General features: G+C 41.7%; 1 protein-coding gene across 1 annotated transcript in view; it reads right to left on the reverse strand.

The window, feature by feature from the left end:
• gna13b (guanine nucleotide binding protein (G protein), alpha 13b) overlaps nt 1-16,684 on the reverse strand; it is a 43,467-nt gene that overhangs the window by 16,524 nt on the left and 10,259 nt on the right. Inside the window, exon 2 of the mRNA XM_084070886.1 lies at nt 3,174-3,412. Coding sequence (XP_083927012.1) covers nt 3,174-3,412 — 239 coding nt within the window. The remainder of the gene's footprint in view (nt 1-3,173; nt 3,413-16,684) is intronic.

Here is a 16,684-nt window from a genome sequence, read left to right on the forward strand (position 1 = left end):
ACCCTTCCACATTATACATCATCTCCTCAGTCTGTCCCGGTTTGCCTGGCTTGTTCTCTGAAGACATTTTAACCCTTTAAGACCTGAGGCGATTCTTAAAATGTTTTCTAAATCCTAACAGATTTTTGAAGAAAAAAAAAAATCACGATTTTTCAAAAATAGCAGATCTACAAGCTCATAGCGCGGCACTCGGTTATAGATCTACCATTTATTTTTAACTCATTCAATGCCAAGCTTATTTATGGAACTTATTTATGGAATTTTCTTTGACGTCATGTGGCACAGAATGAGTTAAAGATCGTGGAAAATCGTGGGTCTTTGAATATATATATATTTTTTTAAAGCAAACATTTGTAACTCAAATTTTTGCTTCTGGGGGATTCTACAAATGTCTTCAAAATGTTGCTACAATATCAATGGTTCTCAACAATTATATGTATTTGGCCATGGACCCCCATCTCAAAATGTTTTGTTCCAGCGACCGCCAGAGGTTGAAACAGAGTTAAAAATGTGTGCTTAAAAAAAAATATATATATATATATATATTCAAGGATTTGCACAAATCGGGTTGAATGAGTTAAACACACATGTGCGTGAGAAAGGCAAAAAGTGTTGTGGAAGTGAGACCGATGTTTTAGCAGAAGTGAGACTCCGGCGTGACGGTCACAGCCACGCTGTCTGCTGATGTCACCTCCCTGACGATGCGTCATGAGGGCTAGATGGCTCCGCTTACTGACCACAAAACACCCTATAGGCCGCTTGGGATTTGAACCCTGGACACAGACACACCGCAGGGGAGGGTAAAAAAATAGAAAAAGAAAAAAAAATGTTGTTTGTCCTTAAAAATGGCTGAGATCATCACAGTCTGTCGCACATAAGAGCATGTGACATCATCAAAGTAGAAGTACCACATACATCACTCTCACTCCCGTCTTATTTATGCATTATTGCGTGCACACACACACACGCGCGCGCACACACACACACACACACACACACAATTATTGCTGCCAGAGAGCTTAAAAAAGTAATCAAATAAATAATAATAAAAACCGGTTAAGACTGAATCCGTTCTTGTTAGGCTGTAGTTGTATTGTGCAAGTTGAAAATCTCGGAAGAGATATTTTTCAAGTACATTGAATAATCGTGTCACAGCTGCTCTAAACCATTTAGACCGGGAACTCATCGGTGTCATTTTAGATTTATTTGGCTATTTTTGAAAAATCGTGAAAATCTTTGAATATATATATTTTTAAAGCGAAATGTGTAAAATATGTTGTTCCAGGGGACCCCCCAGAAGCAAAGATTTGAGTACAAATGTTCGCTTTAAAAATGTATATATTCAAAGATTTGCACACATATTCAAGATTTTTCAAAAATAGCAGATCTACAAGGCACTGGGTGCTGCGCTATGAGCTTGTAGATCTGCTATTTTTGAAAAGTCAAAGAAATCTAAAGTGACAGAGATGTGTTCCCGATTTGAATGGTGTTAAAAGACATGAGCCTACTGAGGCAGAAACAGAAAGATGTCTGTCAGTCCTCCTCAGTGGATCAAACCAATCATTGTGAGCTTGCACATGAGCATTGACCATTTCCATTTGGCATAATGAAGGGACTGACGGAGCTGATTTTCCCAGGCAGGGACAGATGAACATCATATTTCTATATTTGTGAACTCCCGTCACTCAAGACTGTCAAGTTTTTTTTTGTCTCCTGAGCGGGTTGACCAATCGATGTGAAACCCAGTCACATGACTATGCAGATGTTTCACTTTCCCCAAAGTTAAGCCGTTTTATTAGCATTTTTACTGTGGGGCTATTCGTGGTTCTCAACCTGTGGGTCGGAACCCCCTGGGGGGGTCGTCGCATGTTTTTTGGGGGGTCCCCAGAAGACAGTGAAAAATGTTTAAAACAAAATGTGTCCCTAAAAAAAACTGAAAAGAGGCAAACTTTGTGAGACACAAGCTCACGTGTTGCGAGGCGTTGTGAGCTTGTAGATCAGCTATTTTCACAATATGTATCTGTGGTACAGAGTCAAACTAAATGTAACGCCTTAACTCTTACAATTCCAAGTGCTTGTCTGGGTGGGGGGTCCCCAGTTCAAATATGATTATGTTAGGGGGTCCCCAGTTCAAATGTGATGCTTTTTGGGGGGTCCCCAGTTCAAATATGATTATGTTAGGGGTCCCCAGTTCAAATGTGATTCTTTTTGGGGGGTCCCCAGTTCAAATATGATTATGTTAGGGGTCCCCAGTTCAAATGTGATTCTTTATGGGGGGTCCCCAGTTCAAATGTGATTCTTTATGGGGGGTCCCCAGTTCAAATATGATTCTTTATGGGGGGTCCCCAGTTCAAATGTGATTCTTTATGGGGGGTCCCCAGTTCAAATATGATTCTTTTTGGGGGTTGCAGCCCGAAAAGGTTGAGCCCCACTGGGCTATGGGGTGTGTAGTTGCCCTCGCCCTGCACATACTTGGAGCAGGCGCAACATACCCAGGTGTGGACTAGTACAATCTGATTAATGACAAGTTAAAAAAAAATGTAAAATCATTTCAAGACACTGGGGGTCAAATGTATGGCCAGGGTCATTTTGCCCTGATAATATTTCTAATGCTCGGAGCACTGTTTTCAGGTGCAGATCACTAAAGTGTGCGCACACACTCTAACTCACACACACACACACACACACACACACACACACACACACAGTGGTGTAAAGTAACTAAATACATTTACTCAAGTACTGTACTTAAGTAAAAAAAAAAAGATTCGGTACTATTACTTTACTGGAGTATTTACAATGTAATACTTTTAACTTCTACTCCACTACATCTCAGAGGCAAATATTGTACTTTTACTCCACTACAATTATTTGACATTTTTAGTTACTAGTTACTTCGTAGACATTAATTATTTATAAAACATACATTAACCACTTTAGAACTATTTTAAATCTAGGCTATTTGAAAATCGCAAGCTTGTAGATCTGATATTTTCAAACATTTTAGTACTTTTACTTTTGGTACTTTAAGTACATTTTAATACCAACAATACTTCTACATTGCAGTAGCGACACTTTTACTTCAGCAAAACATTCGAGGACTTTTTCCACCACTGCGCGCACACACACACACACACACACACACACACACACACACAGTGTCAAACGCTCACCAGCTGGAACTCCCTGCGGCGGTCATAGGCGTTCTGGATGCCTTGGTCGGCCCACAGGGCGCGGATGGAGGGCAGGTAGTGCTGGAACACCTTGCTCTCCACCATGCCGTGGCCGCCGTGCGCCACCATGGCCGAGCGCGTGTCGAACGCCATCATCGTGTCGCCGTGCCGCTGGTTGGCCGCCGCGTTGCCCCACGGGATGCACAGCTTCTCCCGGGCGTCCACCAGCACCCGCACACCTGGAGGAAGACGAGAGAGAGTTGCTGCGGGTTGACTAATAGGCTCTATGCACAGCAGCCATATTATCACTTCCTTCACAGGTGTTACCAATGATACTAATGAAGGCTCTGTTCCATTTAGTCTAGCACAGTGGTTTCCACGACCCCCATAACTCTGAGAGTGTACAAATGGAACCATTTGTACACTCTCAGAGTTACACACCTGTAAGGGGCCATTTGGAAGCCCATGAGGGTCCCTGGACCCCAACTGTAGACCCACTGGTGTAACTCTGACTCTGTTTGACCAGAATGGAACAGAGCCTTCATTAGTATCATTGGCAACACCTGTGAATGTCTTCACAATTTGGCTGCTGTGAGAGCCTATAGATGTAAAACCACAGCCACATGAGATGCAGATTTTTCACTTTCCCCAAAGTTAAGCTGTTTATTAGCATTTTTTACTGTGGTCTATGCGGTGTGTAGTTGCCCTCTTCCTGCACATAAGTTGGAGCAGGCAATCTGATTAATGACAAGTTAACCCATTAAGACCTGAGGCCGATAGAGGATATGCGCATGCTTAAAGTGAATGGCAAATCGAGTGGCAAAGAAACATGCAAAATGAGTTTAACATTGTTTAATGTTGTTTAATGCAATCAGATATGACTTTTCTGTTTGGATGCATGGGCTGTCAAGGCCAGAAAGTATTTTTTTGACACTCAGTAGGCATTCCTGCATAACTTCTGGGTTTGATGATGATGTCACACGCATATCCTCTATACTATAAATGCCTTCTAAATCGGTAGTTCTCACACTTTTCCGTGCCAGGGACAAACAAAATGATGCATTTGGCTACAGACTAAGGCTGAACGATTAATCGTTTTCAAACCGAAATCGCGATTTGAAACCACGCGATTAGCTAATCGCAAAGGCCGCGATTTTTTATTTTTTTATTTTATCATAATAAATAATTGTAATATTAATATTAATCCCAGAGCACCCGCGGGACTTGTCTCCTTCTATCCAGAGTGGCTGCCTCTCTCTACAGGGAGCGAGAGGGCAGCGCCCTCCCCGCCCCCCCCCCCCCCCCCTCTCTCTCTCTCGCTCTGTCCCTCTCATAGAGTTAGGTTAAAGTTTGTCGAGCGGCCGCGTTGCGCAACTTAAGTCCCCGATGCCGCGCGTAGCGGTAAAACATTATTTTCGGTTCGACACAAGTAGTGTAGTAGTAGTGTTGCTCATATCTATGTTTGTTTCTGTAAGTGTAACTTATATTTTTCCCATCATTATTAAACTATTACTGTCGGATGCTGTGATCCAATGTAAACAACAATACGATGCAAAGCACTTCCTGGTCAGTGTTGCCAGGGTTTGAGAGAGAAATAAGCAACCCTGCCTATGAAAACAAGCCCAAAACAAAAGAAGCGACTATGAACTGTATCTTTGTCACTTATGTACAGTGGTGGAAAAAGTACTCAAATGTTGTACTTAAATAAAAGTATCAATACTGCAATGTAGAAGTACTCTCTTACAAGTAAAAATCCCAAATTCAAAATTGACTTGAATAAAAGTAGGCCTACAAAAGTATTGGTTAGTATTTTATTAGTATATTAGTATTTAAGTAAAATGTACTTAAAGTACCAAAAGTAAAAATACTAATGTTTGAAAGCAGATCTACAAGCTCACAACGCGTCGAGTTGTGAGCTTGTAGATCGGCTATTTTCAAATTACCTAGGTATAAAATAGGGCTAAAGTGGTTAATGTAGGTTTTATAATATTATAATTTATATCTGCAAAGTAACTAGTCACTAAAGTTCTCAAATAATTGTAGTGGAGTAAAAGTACAATATTTGCCTCTGAGATGTAGTGGAGTAGGAGTTAAAGTATTGGAAATTAGAAATACTCAAGTGAAGTACAAATACCTCAAAATTGTACTTAGTACAGTACTTAAGTAAATGTACTTAGTTACTTTCCACCACTGCGTTATGTATTCTGAGTTTTTCACTTCCAAGGAGTAGTAGTAATACAATGTACAGTAGGAGAGGACTTTGCCTTGTGAGACAAAAAAGTGTTAATTTTAGTTGAATGTTAATCTACATAAGCTAAATACTGGATATCAGTAAATATGCTTCTGGAGCCATAAGTGAAAGACTTACTTATTTCACTGCTGTGAATTGTTTACACGAAATGGTAATTATTTGTTTAATTTTATTTTTATTTATTGAACTTCATTTCAGAAAAAGCTTCTCTTCTTGAGCCATAAGTTAATGACAACAAGTTCAATGTTGGGTTGTTTACAAAAATAAGCTATTTCTATTCCAGCTAAATGTTTAAATATATACATGGGGAAAAAAGTACTTGGAAGATACATGTTGGAAGCAATGAAGCAATTCATATCTTTTAGTTCTCATCCTTATTTATTAGAATCTAGAACAGTAAATAAATGGTATGCCATTTGGTAATGTTCCATTACTTCCAATTACTTTTTAAACGTACACAGTGAATACTAAACTGAAGCTTGACTTTAAAAAAATGTTTAAGATTTTTTTTTTTTTTAATTAAAAAAATCGCAATCAAATCGCAATCGCAATATCGGTCAGAAAAATCGCAATTAGATTTTTTCCCAAAATCGTTCAGCCCTACTACAGACCCCCCCCCCCCATCTGAAAATGTTTTGTGTCAGGGACCTCCCATAAAAGATTTGAGTACACAAAAAAAAGAGAACTCTTTCAAGATTTTTCAAAAATGTTCAAAAATAGATGTACAAGCTTGCAAGCGCTGTGAGCTTGTATATCTGCTATTTTTGAGAACCACTGTTCGAAATCCTAATAGTTTTCTGAAAAACGTAGATAGATAGATATCAAAAAGTGCTTTTGTTTGGGCTTGTTTCTGAAGTGTAGTTGCTTTTGGCTTATATTAGCTTATATAATAGGGCTCAAGTGGTGAAACTGGTCGCTTCTTTAGGGCTCGTTTTCATAGACCTGGTTTCACTCACCGAAGCCAGCTCGGACCGAACCTTCACCCCCCTCTCTCTCCCCCCTCTTCACTACCCCACGGCTCTACCAGTCGTCCCAAAGACTGAACATGCTCGGTTTGTCATCGTGGGGGTTGATAGAGGTGCTGACCCGACGGAATGACGCTATCCGACAACAAGTTGTCAGCAGCAGACGCTTTCCAACGCCTCCCGAGTCGGGACTAAATCAGTGTGGTGGAGCGCTGCCTTTAGGGAATCATTAAAGGCAGTGCTTCTCAAACTTTTTCATGTTAAGGACCCCCATATTTTTACATATTCGCTCACGGACCCCCATTTGAAAAGATATGGCAGGGACCCCCAAAAGAGACCATTTTTAAAGGCTACAGCAGTGATTCCGAAACATTTTAATTTCAAGGAACGCTATTTGATTTTTATCTCTGGGGCCCCAATATACACTGCAAAATCAATGTAAATCTAACTCTGAGAGTTAGATTAACTCTCAGAGTTGGACCCTTACGGGTCCATTTGGTTCCATTTGTACTCTCTCAGAGTTACAGACCCATAAGGGTTCATTTGGTTCCTATCAATCATTTGACTAGGGACCCCCTGGAACCCCCTCAAGGACCCCTGGGGGTCCCGGACCCCACTTTGAGAACCAATGCATTAAGGAACCTGAAAGGATCCAAACCTTACTGTTCAGACTTTAAATGTAAGACAAATAAAGCACTGCATCAACGCAGATGGCTCTGACCACTGAATACACTAGCCGACGTGCTAACAAAGCTGTCTTCACGTACTGCACAAGCCTCGTCCTCACACAGACACACACCACGAAGATTTTTGACCAACGTGCTTCTTTACGTCAACCATTTCCAACCACGTCTTCATATAAATGATCCTTACTAATGCTCATTATTCACCTGTTTCCTAGGCTGTGCGTTTTCAACTTCCTGTCGATTTGATCCAATGAAACTGGTCAGATGACCAATGATATCCAATGAAATCGACAGGAAGTGGAAAACACACAGCCTAGGAAACAGGTGAATAAGATGGCTGTTTTTGACTCACTCCGCGTCTCATTAGTGGGGCTGTGGACGGTTCCGAAACCCGCCTACCAGTGACCAGTGGGATTCCAAGCCAATAGAAACTACAGGCTCTCCCTTCCGGGAAAGTTAGCATGCCGAAATAGAAGCCATTGTTCTTGCATTAAGAACAAAAAGAAGGGGAAAAAAATAAATAGCTCTCTTCTCCTCTGAGATACAGAATATATAGACAAAAATGGCACCACATTACAATGAGCATTAGTGAGGACCAATTATACGAAGATAGGCGGTTGAAATGCTCCTTTAAAAGACACCTGTTCTGACATTTACCGTACACCTTTCTGCCTTACCTTGAACACACACACAGACACACACACACACACACACACACACACACACACACACACACACACACACACACACACACACACACACACACACACACACACACACACACACACACACACACACACACACACACACACACACACACACACACACACACACACACACACACACACACACAGCTAGTCATTAGAGGGGCAAACAATAGCAGGATGCAAACATGCAGTCTCCCAGGATGGGCAGGCAGGCAGGGCTCAGCTTCAGACTTGGGGGCAGCCAGGCAGCATGGTAAAGCAACCTCAGGATGGCCATTAGGCCTGTCACCATTACAAATATAAGTTGACGATTAATTGTCACTCAGATAATTGCGATTAACGATTTCATTGTGTGTTTGGCGATTGAACACTATTGGAACATATGAAGCCTGCTTTTAGGCTTCATAATCAAAAGTTGCACATGGCAGATATGACACATATTTAATGACTGGTATTACAATTCTATTGTCTTTTTTTATGTCCAATGAATTTGTATTTAAGTTCATAAAGTTAACATGAGTATAACTAAATGCAAAAAAATTAAATGAAATTGAAATCAAACAAAAATGTTACTTTTCAGGATTCCAATTAAAAAATAGCACAAAAATAAAATCTGGATACCAATTCTAAAATAGCAAAAATAGCAGATATACAAGCTCAAAACGCGTCGCGGTGCGAGGCGCTTTCAGCTTGTAGATCTGCTATTTTTGCTACTTTTGTGTGACACAGAATGGCGACGGCATTCATTTACGAAAAAAGTTTCAAAACGGAGAGACGGTATATGCAATGTGGCCCTCTGGAGTGAGTGTGGAAATATAGTGGCCCTCTCCATCATCAAAGTTGCATCACCCCTGTATAAGTCATCTGGTGTTACACTATCAGACGAGCAGTCTGCATCGTTATCCAAACAAAGGGGCTGAACTACAGCTCATTTCACAGTTACTGACACAAGTTGACAAGTTCCAGACATTCTAGGTTTCTCCTGTATGAATGAAAAAAAAATCCTTCAGGAAATAAAGTTCAGGTTGGTTTTCAGATTGTTGGCAGTGAACGCATCTGATTGACTTTAGATTTCTTTGGCTATTTTTGAAAAATCTTGAAAAAAAATGTTTAGATTTTTTTTCAAAAAACTGTTAGGATTTTGATTTTTTTTAAGAATAACTAATGTCACTGTCGCATGGAAACCTTGCATGTCGAAAGCGGCTTCTTATTTTAAAAACATTTTAAAAGTACTTAAAATAGCCATTGCGACGTGTTGCGAGCTTGTAGATCGGCTATTTTCACTACTGTTGTGCGTCACTCTCGTTTGACGAAATAGGGCATTCGCTTGAGAAAAAACAGTCAAATCCTCCATTTATTCATCAGTAACTCAGTGTACCATGACCATATGTATCCAAATGGAGGTGTCAGTTAATTTAACCCATTAAGACCTGGAACTTTGTCATTTTTAGCTTAAAAAGCATTATTTTACACTTTGGGCTATTCAAAAATAGCAGATCTACAAGCTCGTAGCGCGAGTGCCGCGCTACGAGCTTGTAGATCTGCTATTTTTGAAAAATCGTGAAAATGTGTGCAAATCTTTGAATATATATATTTTTAAAGCGAACATTTTTAACTCAAATCTTTGCTTCTGGGGGTCCCTGGAACAAAATATTTTGGTGGGGGTCCGCGGCCAAATACATGTCATTTTGGGGGTCCTTGACATGAAAAAGATTGAGCACCACCGATATAGAAACATACGTTTTTCAGAATACTGTTGAGATTTAGGAGACGTGTAGAATCGGCTTCAGGTCTCAAGGGGTTAACAGAGGTTTTTACAGTGAACACTAATAGTTACTTTTTCGATTCATAAGGTACATTTCCAGTGTCAACTCATTTCCTATGAAGTGACAGTGAGACGACCGTTTCCAGGTCCAACGGTCACACTGTCTGATGTTCTCTGTTTGCACTGAGTCACAGGGACATTCACAGCTGCACAGATTCACACCTGCTAGTGTTCATATACAGTATGTTCTCTAAAATGGCTTGGAGCTGCCTATGGATCGTTTGTCATTAACTCATTTAGACCTGAGGCCGATTCTAAAAACGCCTTCTAAATCCTAACCTAAGTTTTCTGACAAACTTCAAAAATGTATTCAAAAATTACAACAAATGTTTGTTGCTATATACTGTACATAGCAACAGGCCGTCTTGAAAGGTAGAGTTACAAATAGGGGTGCCCACACTAAATGGGTTAAGTACCAATCTTATCTAATGAGAGACTTCTATACAGCATAAACAAGTGACATTGGAAGTGATGACACACACAAATAAGCAGACACAGATTAGAACTGGAACACTAAAAATGAAGCTGATAAATGATCTTTGTGGTGTTCTTTCTTCTGAAAGGTTTCAAATGTGCAGCACTCTATAGCAGTGATTACTATGGTTAATACAAAGTTGAACAATTGTTTTACACCACTGCACTGTGGGCTTTGCAATGCATCTTTCGCAATCAACAGAAACGGCGATCTATTGAAATGATCTACATTTCTCAAGGTTAAGTTCGAGTGAAAAGGTTATGGCAACCCTCCAACATTAACCCATTAAGACCTGGCATGCATCTGTGTCATTTTAGATATCTTTGGCCATTCAAAAATAGCAGATCTACAAGGTCATAGCACGGCACCGAGTGCCGCGCTACAAACTTGTAGATCTGCTATTTTTATGGGAGAAAAGCATGAAAATGTGTGCAAATCTTTGAATATATATATATTTTTAACATAAAATTTTGAACTCAAATCTTTGCTTCTGGGTGATTCTGCACATGTCTTCTAAATCCTAACAGTAAAAATTGATTTGGCCGCGGACCCCCTTCTCAAAATATTTCATTCCAGGGACCTTCTCCCAGAAGCAGAGAAGTGTGGGGTCTGGGAACCCCCAGGGGTCCTTGTGGGGGTTCCTGGGGGTCCACAGAAAAATGTGTTCATTATATTCTCAAATACAGTTTTAACCTCTATAACCCTATATACATGAGCTATTTAAAAAAACAACAGAGTCAAGCATTCAGACCTGTACCGTTTTCTGTGTAATTCCATGCTACTTGCCCACTTGTGGAGAACATGGTGAATTATGTTTCACACTACTATGATATATCAGTGCCTATAGTTTGAGAGTTAAGAGGTGTTTTAAAATGTATTGTGAGCTTGTAGATCGTCTACTTTCTGCATGCTGCACTGTCGGCAACAAAGCATACATTCATATTGCCCGCACGACTTTCATAACATTGAAATTGTCTCAGAGGAGGTCTGTGGACAAGTTCAGAAATCCACCTACCAGTGACATCATCGGTAGGCAGGTTTGGTTATTTTTTTGTATTAATGCAAGAACAATGGCTTCTATTATAGCGTGCTAACTTTCCAGGAATGGAAAGCCTGTAGCTTGGATTCCCCATCGATGACGTCACTGGTAGGCGGGTTTCTTAGTGAGGACAAATTATATGAAGATATGAAAATGAAAATGGGTGAAGTCGTCCTTTAAGTGGTTAACTGATTCATCTAACAAAATCTCTAAGAAAACGGAATCGATTGTTGAAGCCCTACTTTTATTGTTCCTTACATACTGCATTAACCTAGCCTGGTAAACCCTCCCTCCGGAAATCTCATTTCCATTTGATTTCAGAAAGGAGTCTGGTCTGAAACGCCTTTCTCCAATAATCGCTCTGCTCGCCGAGCCGACGAGCCTATCAGCGTCGTCGCTCATTGTTCTGTGATTGACAGCGACAGTTGGCCAATCAGGTGGCGAGTTCGAGTGAGCCCGAATGAACCCGAGTGCAGCCTGAGAGCCGCCGACAAAAGACGAACGGCAGCCATTGTTGTTTGTGCGAGTGCCCTCACTTCTTACTTTCAGTTTTATAACGCTTTCAAACTTCTTTTTTGAGGCACGGAATTTACTTATAAGATATCGTTTGGATAGAATTTAGTTGTTTAACTTCATATATGTGGTCAATTAATCATGACAGAGCCTATTTAAAAATATAAATTTAGAGAACCGGCAGGGGCGGGGAGTGACACGCATGTATCCCAATAAGGCAACCTATTTTCGGCATGGCCGTCCCAAAAGTCCCGTTGCGTCACATAGTCTGGAGCTCGTCAAAATGAACTGCTCATTGGCTGAAGGATCATTGGTTGAAGGGGTTGTCAGTCAACGGTATTACTCCCGCCCAACTCCAGCCCACAGCGATTATTGCAGAAAGGCGTTTCAGACCAGACTCCTTTCTGAAATCAAATGGAAATGAGATTTCCGGAGGGAGGGTTTACCAGGCTAGCATTAACCCATTAAGACCAGGAACGCATCTGTGTCATTTTAAGATGTCTTTGGCTATTCAAAAATAGCAGATATACAAGCTCATAGCGCGGCACTGACCTGCTATTTTTTTTTTTTTTATCGTGAAGATTTGTGCAAATCTTTGAATATATATATTTTTTTAAAGCAAACATTTGTAACTCAAATCAATGCTTCTGGGGGATTCTACAAATGGTGGTTCTCAAATCTTTTTCATGTCAAGGACCACCAAAATGATATGTATTTGCCCGCAGACCCCCCTCTCAAAATATGTTGTTCCAGGGACCCCCAGAAGCAAATATTTGAGTAAAAAAATGTTTGCAAAAATAGCAGATCAACAAGCTCAACAAGCTATGAGCTTGTAGATCTGCTATTTTTGAATAGCCAAATAAAATCTAAAAATGACACACAGATGCGTTCCTAGGGGGGGGGGGGGGCTCGGGTTCTATGCGGTCGTCCCAGGGCGATACCACACAAGGTGACGGGGTGAAAAACAGGCCGACCCGGTTACTGTACTACGGTGCAAAGTCAGTCAATGGAGCCAGCGGGAGGAGGAGGAGGACATTTGAATATCACGGCTCTCTCTCTCTGAATGTGGGGAATTCATTGTGTGTGTGAGTGTGAGTGTGAGTGTGAGTGTGAGTGTGTGTGTGTGTGTGCGTGCGTGCGTGCGTGCCGCGGCTTCCAGGGCTTTTCACTGGGGCTGTTGTATTGTGAAACTGGCTTTCTTAAATCTACTCGTATTAAGAGTTAGCATTTCTCAACCGGTGGGGGGGAGGGGCGAGGGGGAGGGGACACCGTGTGGGTCACAAGATGCTTCTGGCAAAACAAGAACTTTACTTTGATAAGGGGATATTGTGTTACTGGGGGGGAGGGGTGGGAGCGGGGGGAACGTTCTGGTTTTAAAGTCTGTGATTCTCAGCCCTGCTTTGAATTTCCAGGACCCTCGGTTTGATGCGTTAGGCCACAGGCCCCCCCCCCCCCCGTTTTTATCTGGGACCCCAAGTTACACTGCAAAAATCCTCAGGGTTAATTGAACTCTGAGAGTGGACAAATGGAACCAAACGAACCCGTGAAGGGACTCGTCTCAAAGTTCAATTAACACTCTCAGTTACAGAGCCATAAGTATCCATTTGGGTCCTAGCTATCAATGATTTAGTTGGGGGACGCCCTAGTACAGTGGTTCTCAACCAGTGGTCCGGGGACCACCAGTGGTCCTTGGGGGGGGGACCAGGTGAGGTGGGGGTCTCTGGCACAAAACATTTTCAGATGGGGGTCCGCGGCCGAATGTATATCAATTTAGGGGTCCTTGGCATGAAAAAAGGTTGAAAAATGGTACGTGGAGGGAACCAAAGCGAGCGCTCCTCTTCCCTTGCCGTCAGCTAAAACAAACGTGCCTTCCTCTCTGAGCTGCAGTAGCTCTTGGTGGCAATAGCTGTATATTTCAGCAAATGTGTTAAATATTCGATATGCAGCCCATTGAGAAATCTATATGGCAACACTAAAAAACCTGATTCATTAGAAGTATACGCAGTATATACACGGTAATACATCATGTTATTTATATTTACAATTATTTCATAACTTAGAAATTATAATTATATCAATCAAATGGGCTATGAAGGGGAACAAAGAAAAAAACACAGGTGAAGATTTAATCGGAATCAGTGTAGGGTCCTCCTCTGGACAGGTTTGATGCCTCAGTCTCATTGAAGAGATGGATGGATGACGGACAGACACACTACTATTTTAAGCCCAGGCCCCAGGATATTGCATAAAATTGATTACATATTAATCCTACATTTTTTCCTAAATGCTCCTAATTTCTTTTAATTGGGAGCACCAGTGCTAGTACTGAGTAAAACAGTTAATTTTCAGCCGTGCCCAGGGAACTCCCCCAAGGGTCCCTGGGGGTCCCAGGACCCCATGTTGAGAACCAGTAAGCCCCTAATACCCTGTCTATAGGAAGAAATAAACAAGTCTCATTCATTACGACAATCTCTTCTACACTAATCTGGTCCACTTCAACTAAACCAGACAAGTATTCCCAGATTTGATTTTCCCAGGCTAATGCTAAGAGAATTAGCCCGTGTCATTCATTCCAATGTTATTTTCGATCCACACTAGAGCACAGTCAACAGATGAGAAACCGAGCATGTTCAGTCTTTGGGCCGACTGGTAGAGCCGTGGGGTAGTGAAGAGGGGGGAAAGAGGGGGGTAAAGGTTTGTTTCCGAGCTCGCTTCGGTGTTGCCTGATTCTGTGAGTGAAACAAGCGACCGAGTCTATGAAAACAAGCCCAAAAAGAAGCGACCAGTTTCACCACTTGAGCCCTATTATATCAGCTAGTTTCAAAAAGAATATTGAAAGCAAGCCCAAATAAGCAACAGCACTTCAGAAACAAGCCCAAACAAAAGCAACCAGCAACTATGAATATTCACAAGCGACTTTACAGGGAAACAAGCCCAAAGTCGCTTATGATAAGCAGACCTGGCAACACGGGCAGACCAGCCTGCCAGCTCTGAAGCATTAGCACAACAATGTGCGCATCGGCCGACTGCTTCTGATGAACTAAATGCCAACTTTTGCCAACAGACTACCGGTCTGTAGCAGTCTGTTTGGTGGAGAGTCACCTTTAAGCAGTGGAGAAAGACAACAGTATGGATATCGTCGCTGTAACCTCATATCACCATATCTCAACATACGTTTTTTTCATCACTTAACCCATTAAGACCTGAGGTTCCAATTCTACAAATGTCTTCTAAATCCTAGCAGTTTTCTGAAAAACGTATGTTTAAATATCAGTGGTTCTCAAACTTTTTCATGTCAAGGACCCCAAAAATGATAGTATGTATTTGGCCGCGGACCTCCCATGTCAAAATAATGTTGTTCCAGGGACTCCCCCAGAAGCAAAGATTTGAGTTAAAGATGTTGGCTTCGATTTTGCCAAAGGGATAAGTAAGCAGGTCTACGAAAACGATGCTCATATCCCCAACGGGTATGGACTAGTCTAGTATATATAGCTAGCCACAGATTTGCACAAATGTTCAAGATTTTTCAAAAATAGCAGATCTACAAGCTCGTAGCGAGGCACCGAGTGCCGCGCTACGAGCTTGTAGATCTGCTATTTTTGAATAGCCAAAAGTATAAAATAAGGGTTATAGCTACAATTTAAATGACGCAGATGCGTTCCCGGATTGAAAGGGATAATGCACTACTCCGTCGTACACGAGTTGTCAAGCGTATTTCAGAACATTTTTGTTACATTTCCTGAAAAGTCTTCGGACACGGGTGCTTTCCACCCAACAATGACAATATATGGTCATTGTTAAAGGTCAAATTAAAGGTAACATTTGCAACAAAATGTGTCTGAGAGCTCAGCAGTGACAGGGTAGAGTGGAAGATTTGCATCAAAATAGTAGCAGCCAAATATCAGCCTTGGTGTCTCACACTGCTCCTACAGTGAATGAACATGGAATAGCATTTCTAATTGATTCAACAATGTTTCAGGTGCTGTAAGACTCTGTTCCTCTGAATCCATCATTTGTCTACCTTCAGCGTGACACCATGCATTATGTGCTAAGCACTCATACACTTTTAGACAGTTAAAGGATCTACACCATGCATAATAAAAATAATAATAATATCATATTGTTTATGTTTCTTTTTTTTAATGTTGGAACTGAAAAACGGGAGGGATTGTATCGCTTGTGTGACGTCACGTGCGGGGGCAAATCAGTTTGGTCTGTTTTAAGATCAATTTACAGAAAACCCCAGATATGCTGTGAAAGCCTGAGTGTTCAAACTGGGGTATTTTTAGCGGTGCCAACCGCTCTACACTTGACTTTGTCCGTATGTCCGTATCAGCACGGCGTATGAGCACGGGATGAGCACGGCAAAGAAGCAACACATACAAACACACGCACACACACACACGAACTTGGAGCTTGCCTAAGCCATCTCTCCTCTCATTGGCCACACGTGCCACTGGTGATCAAAGAGGGGTCCAGGGACCCCCAGCGTATGTTATGTCCGTCCGCCCGTTTAGAGCACGGGATTTTAAACAGCTATAACTCCAGTTTGCAGCATGCCACCAAGTCCAAATTTGGTATGTGCACTTAGACCACCAATAGAGCCGAGCATGAATGCTGAAGTTATCAAAGCGGGGTCCAGGGACCCCCAGCGTATGTTATGTCCGTCCGCCCTTTTGAGCACGGGATGAGCACGGGATTTTAAACAGCTATAACTCCAGTTTGCAGCATGCCACCAAGTCCAAATTTGGTATGTGGACTTAGACCACCAATAGAGAGGAGCATGAATTGCTGAAGCCCCGCCCCCTCTGTCTTCCCATTGGCTGGCCTTTAAACAGCCATAACTCAAGTTCGCAGCATGCTACGGAGTACAAATTTTGTACATGGACTAAAACCACCAATAGGGACGAACTGTAATTACTTAAGCCCCGCCCCCTCTGTCTGCCCATTGGCTGGGCTTTAAACAGCCATTATTCCAGTTTGCAGCATGCTACCAAGTACAAATTTGGTAAGTGGACTCAGACGACCAATAGGGACGAACTGAAATGAG

Source organism: Gymnoscopelus microlampas, assembly GCF_963454915.1.
Source record: "Gymnoscopelus microlampas genome assembly, chromosome: 11".
NCBI classification, from domain to species: domain Eukaryota; kingdom Metazoa; phylum Chordata; class Actinopteri; order Myctophiformes; family Myctophidae; genus Gymnoscopelus; species Gymnoscopelus microlampas.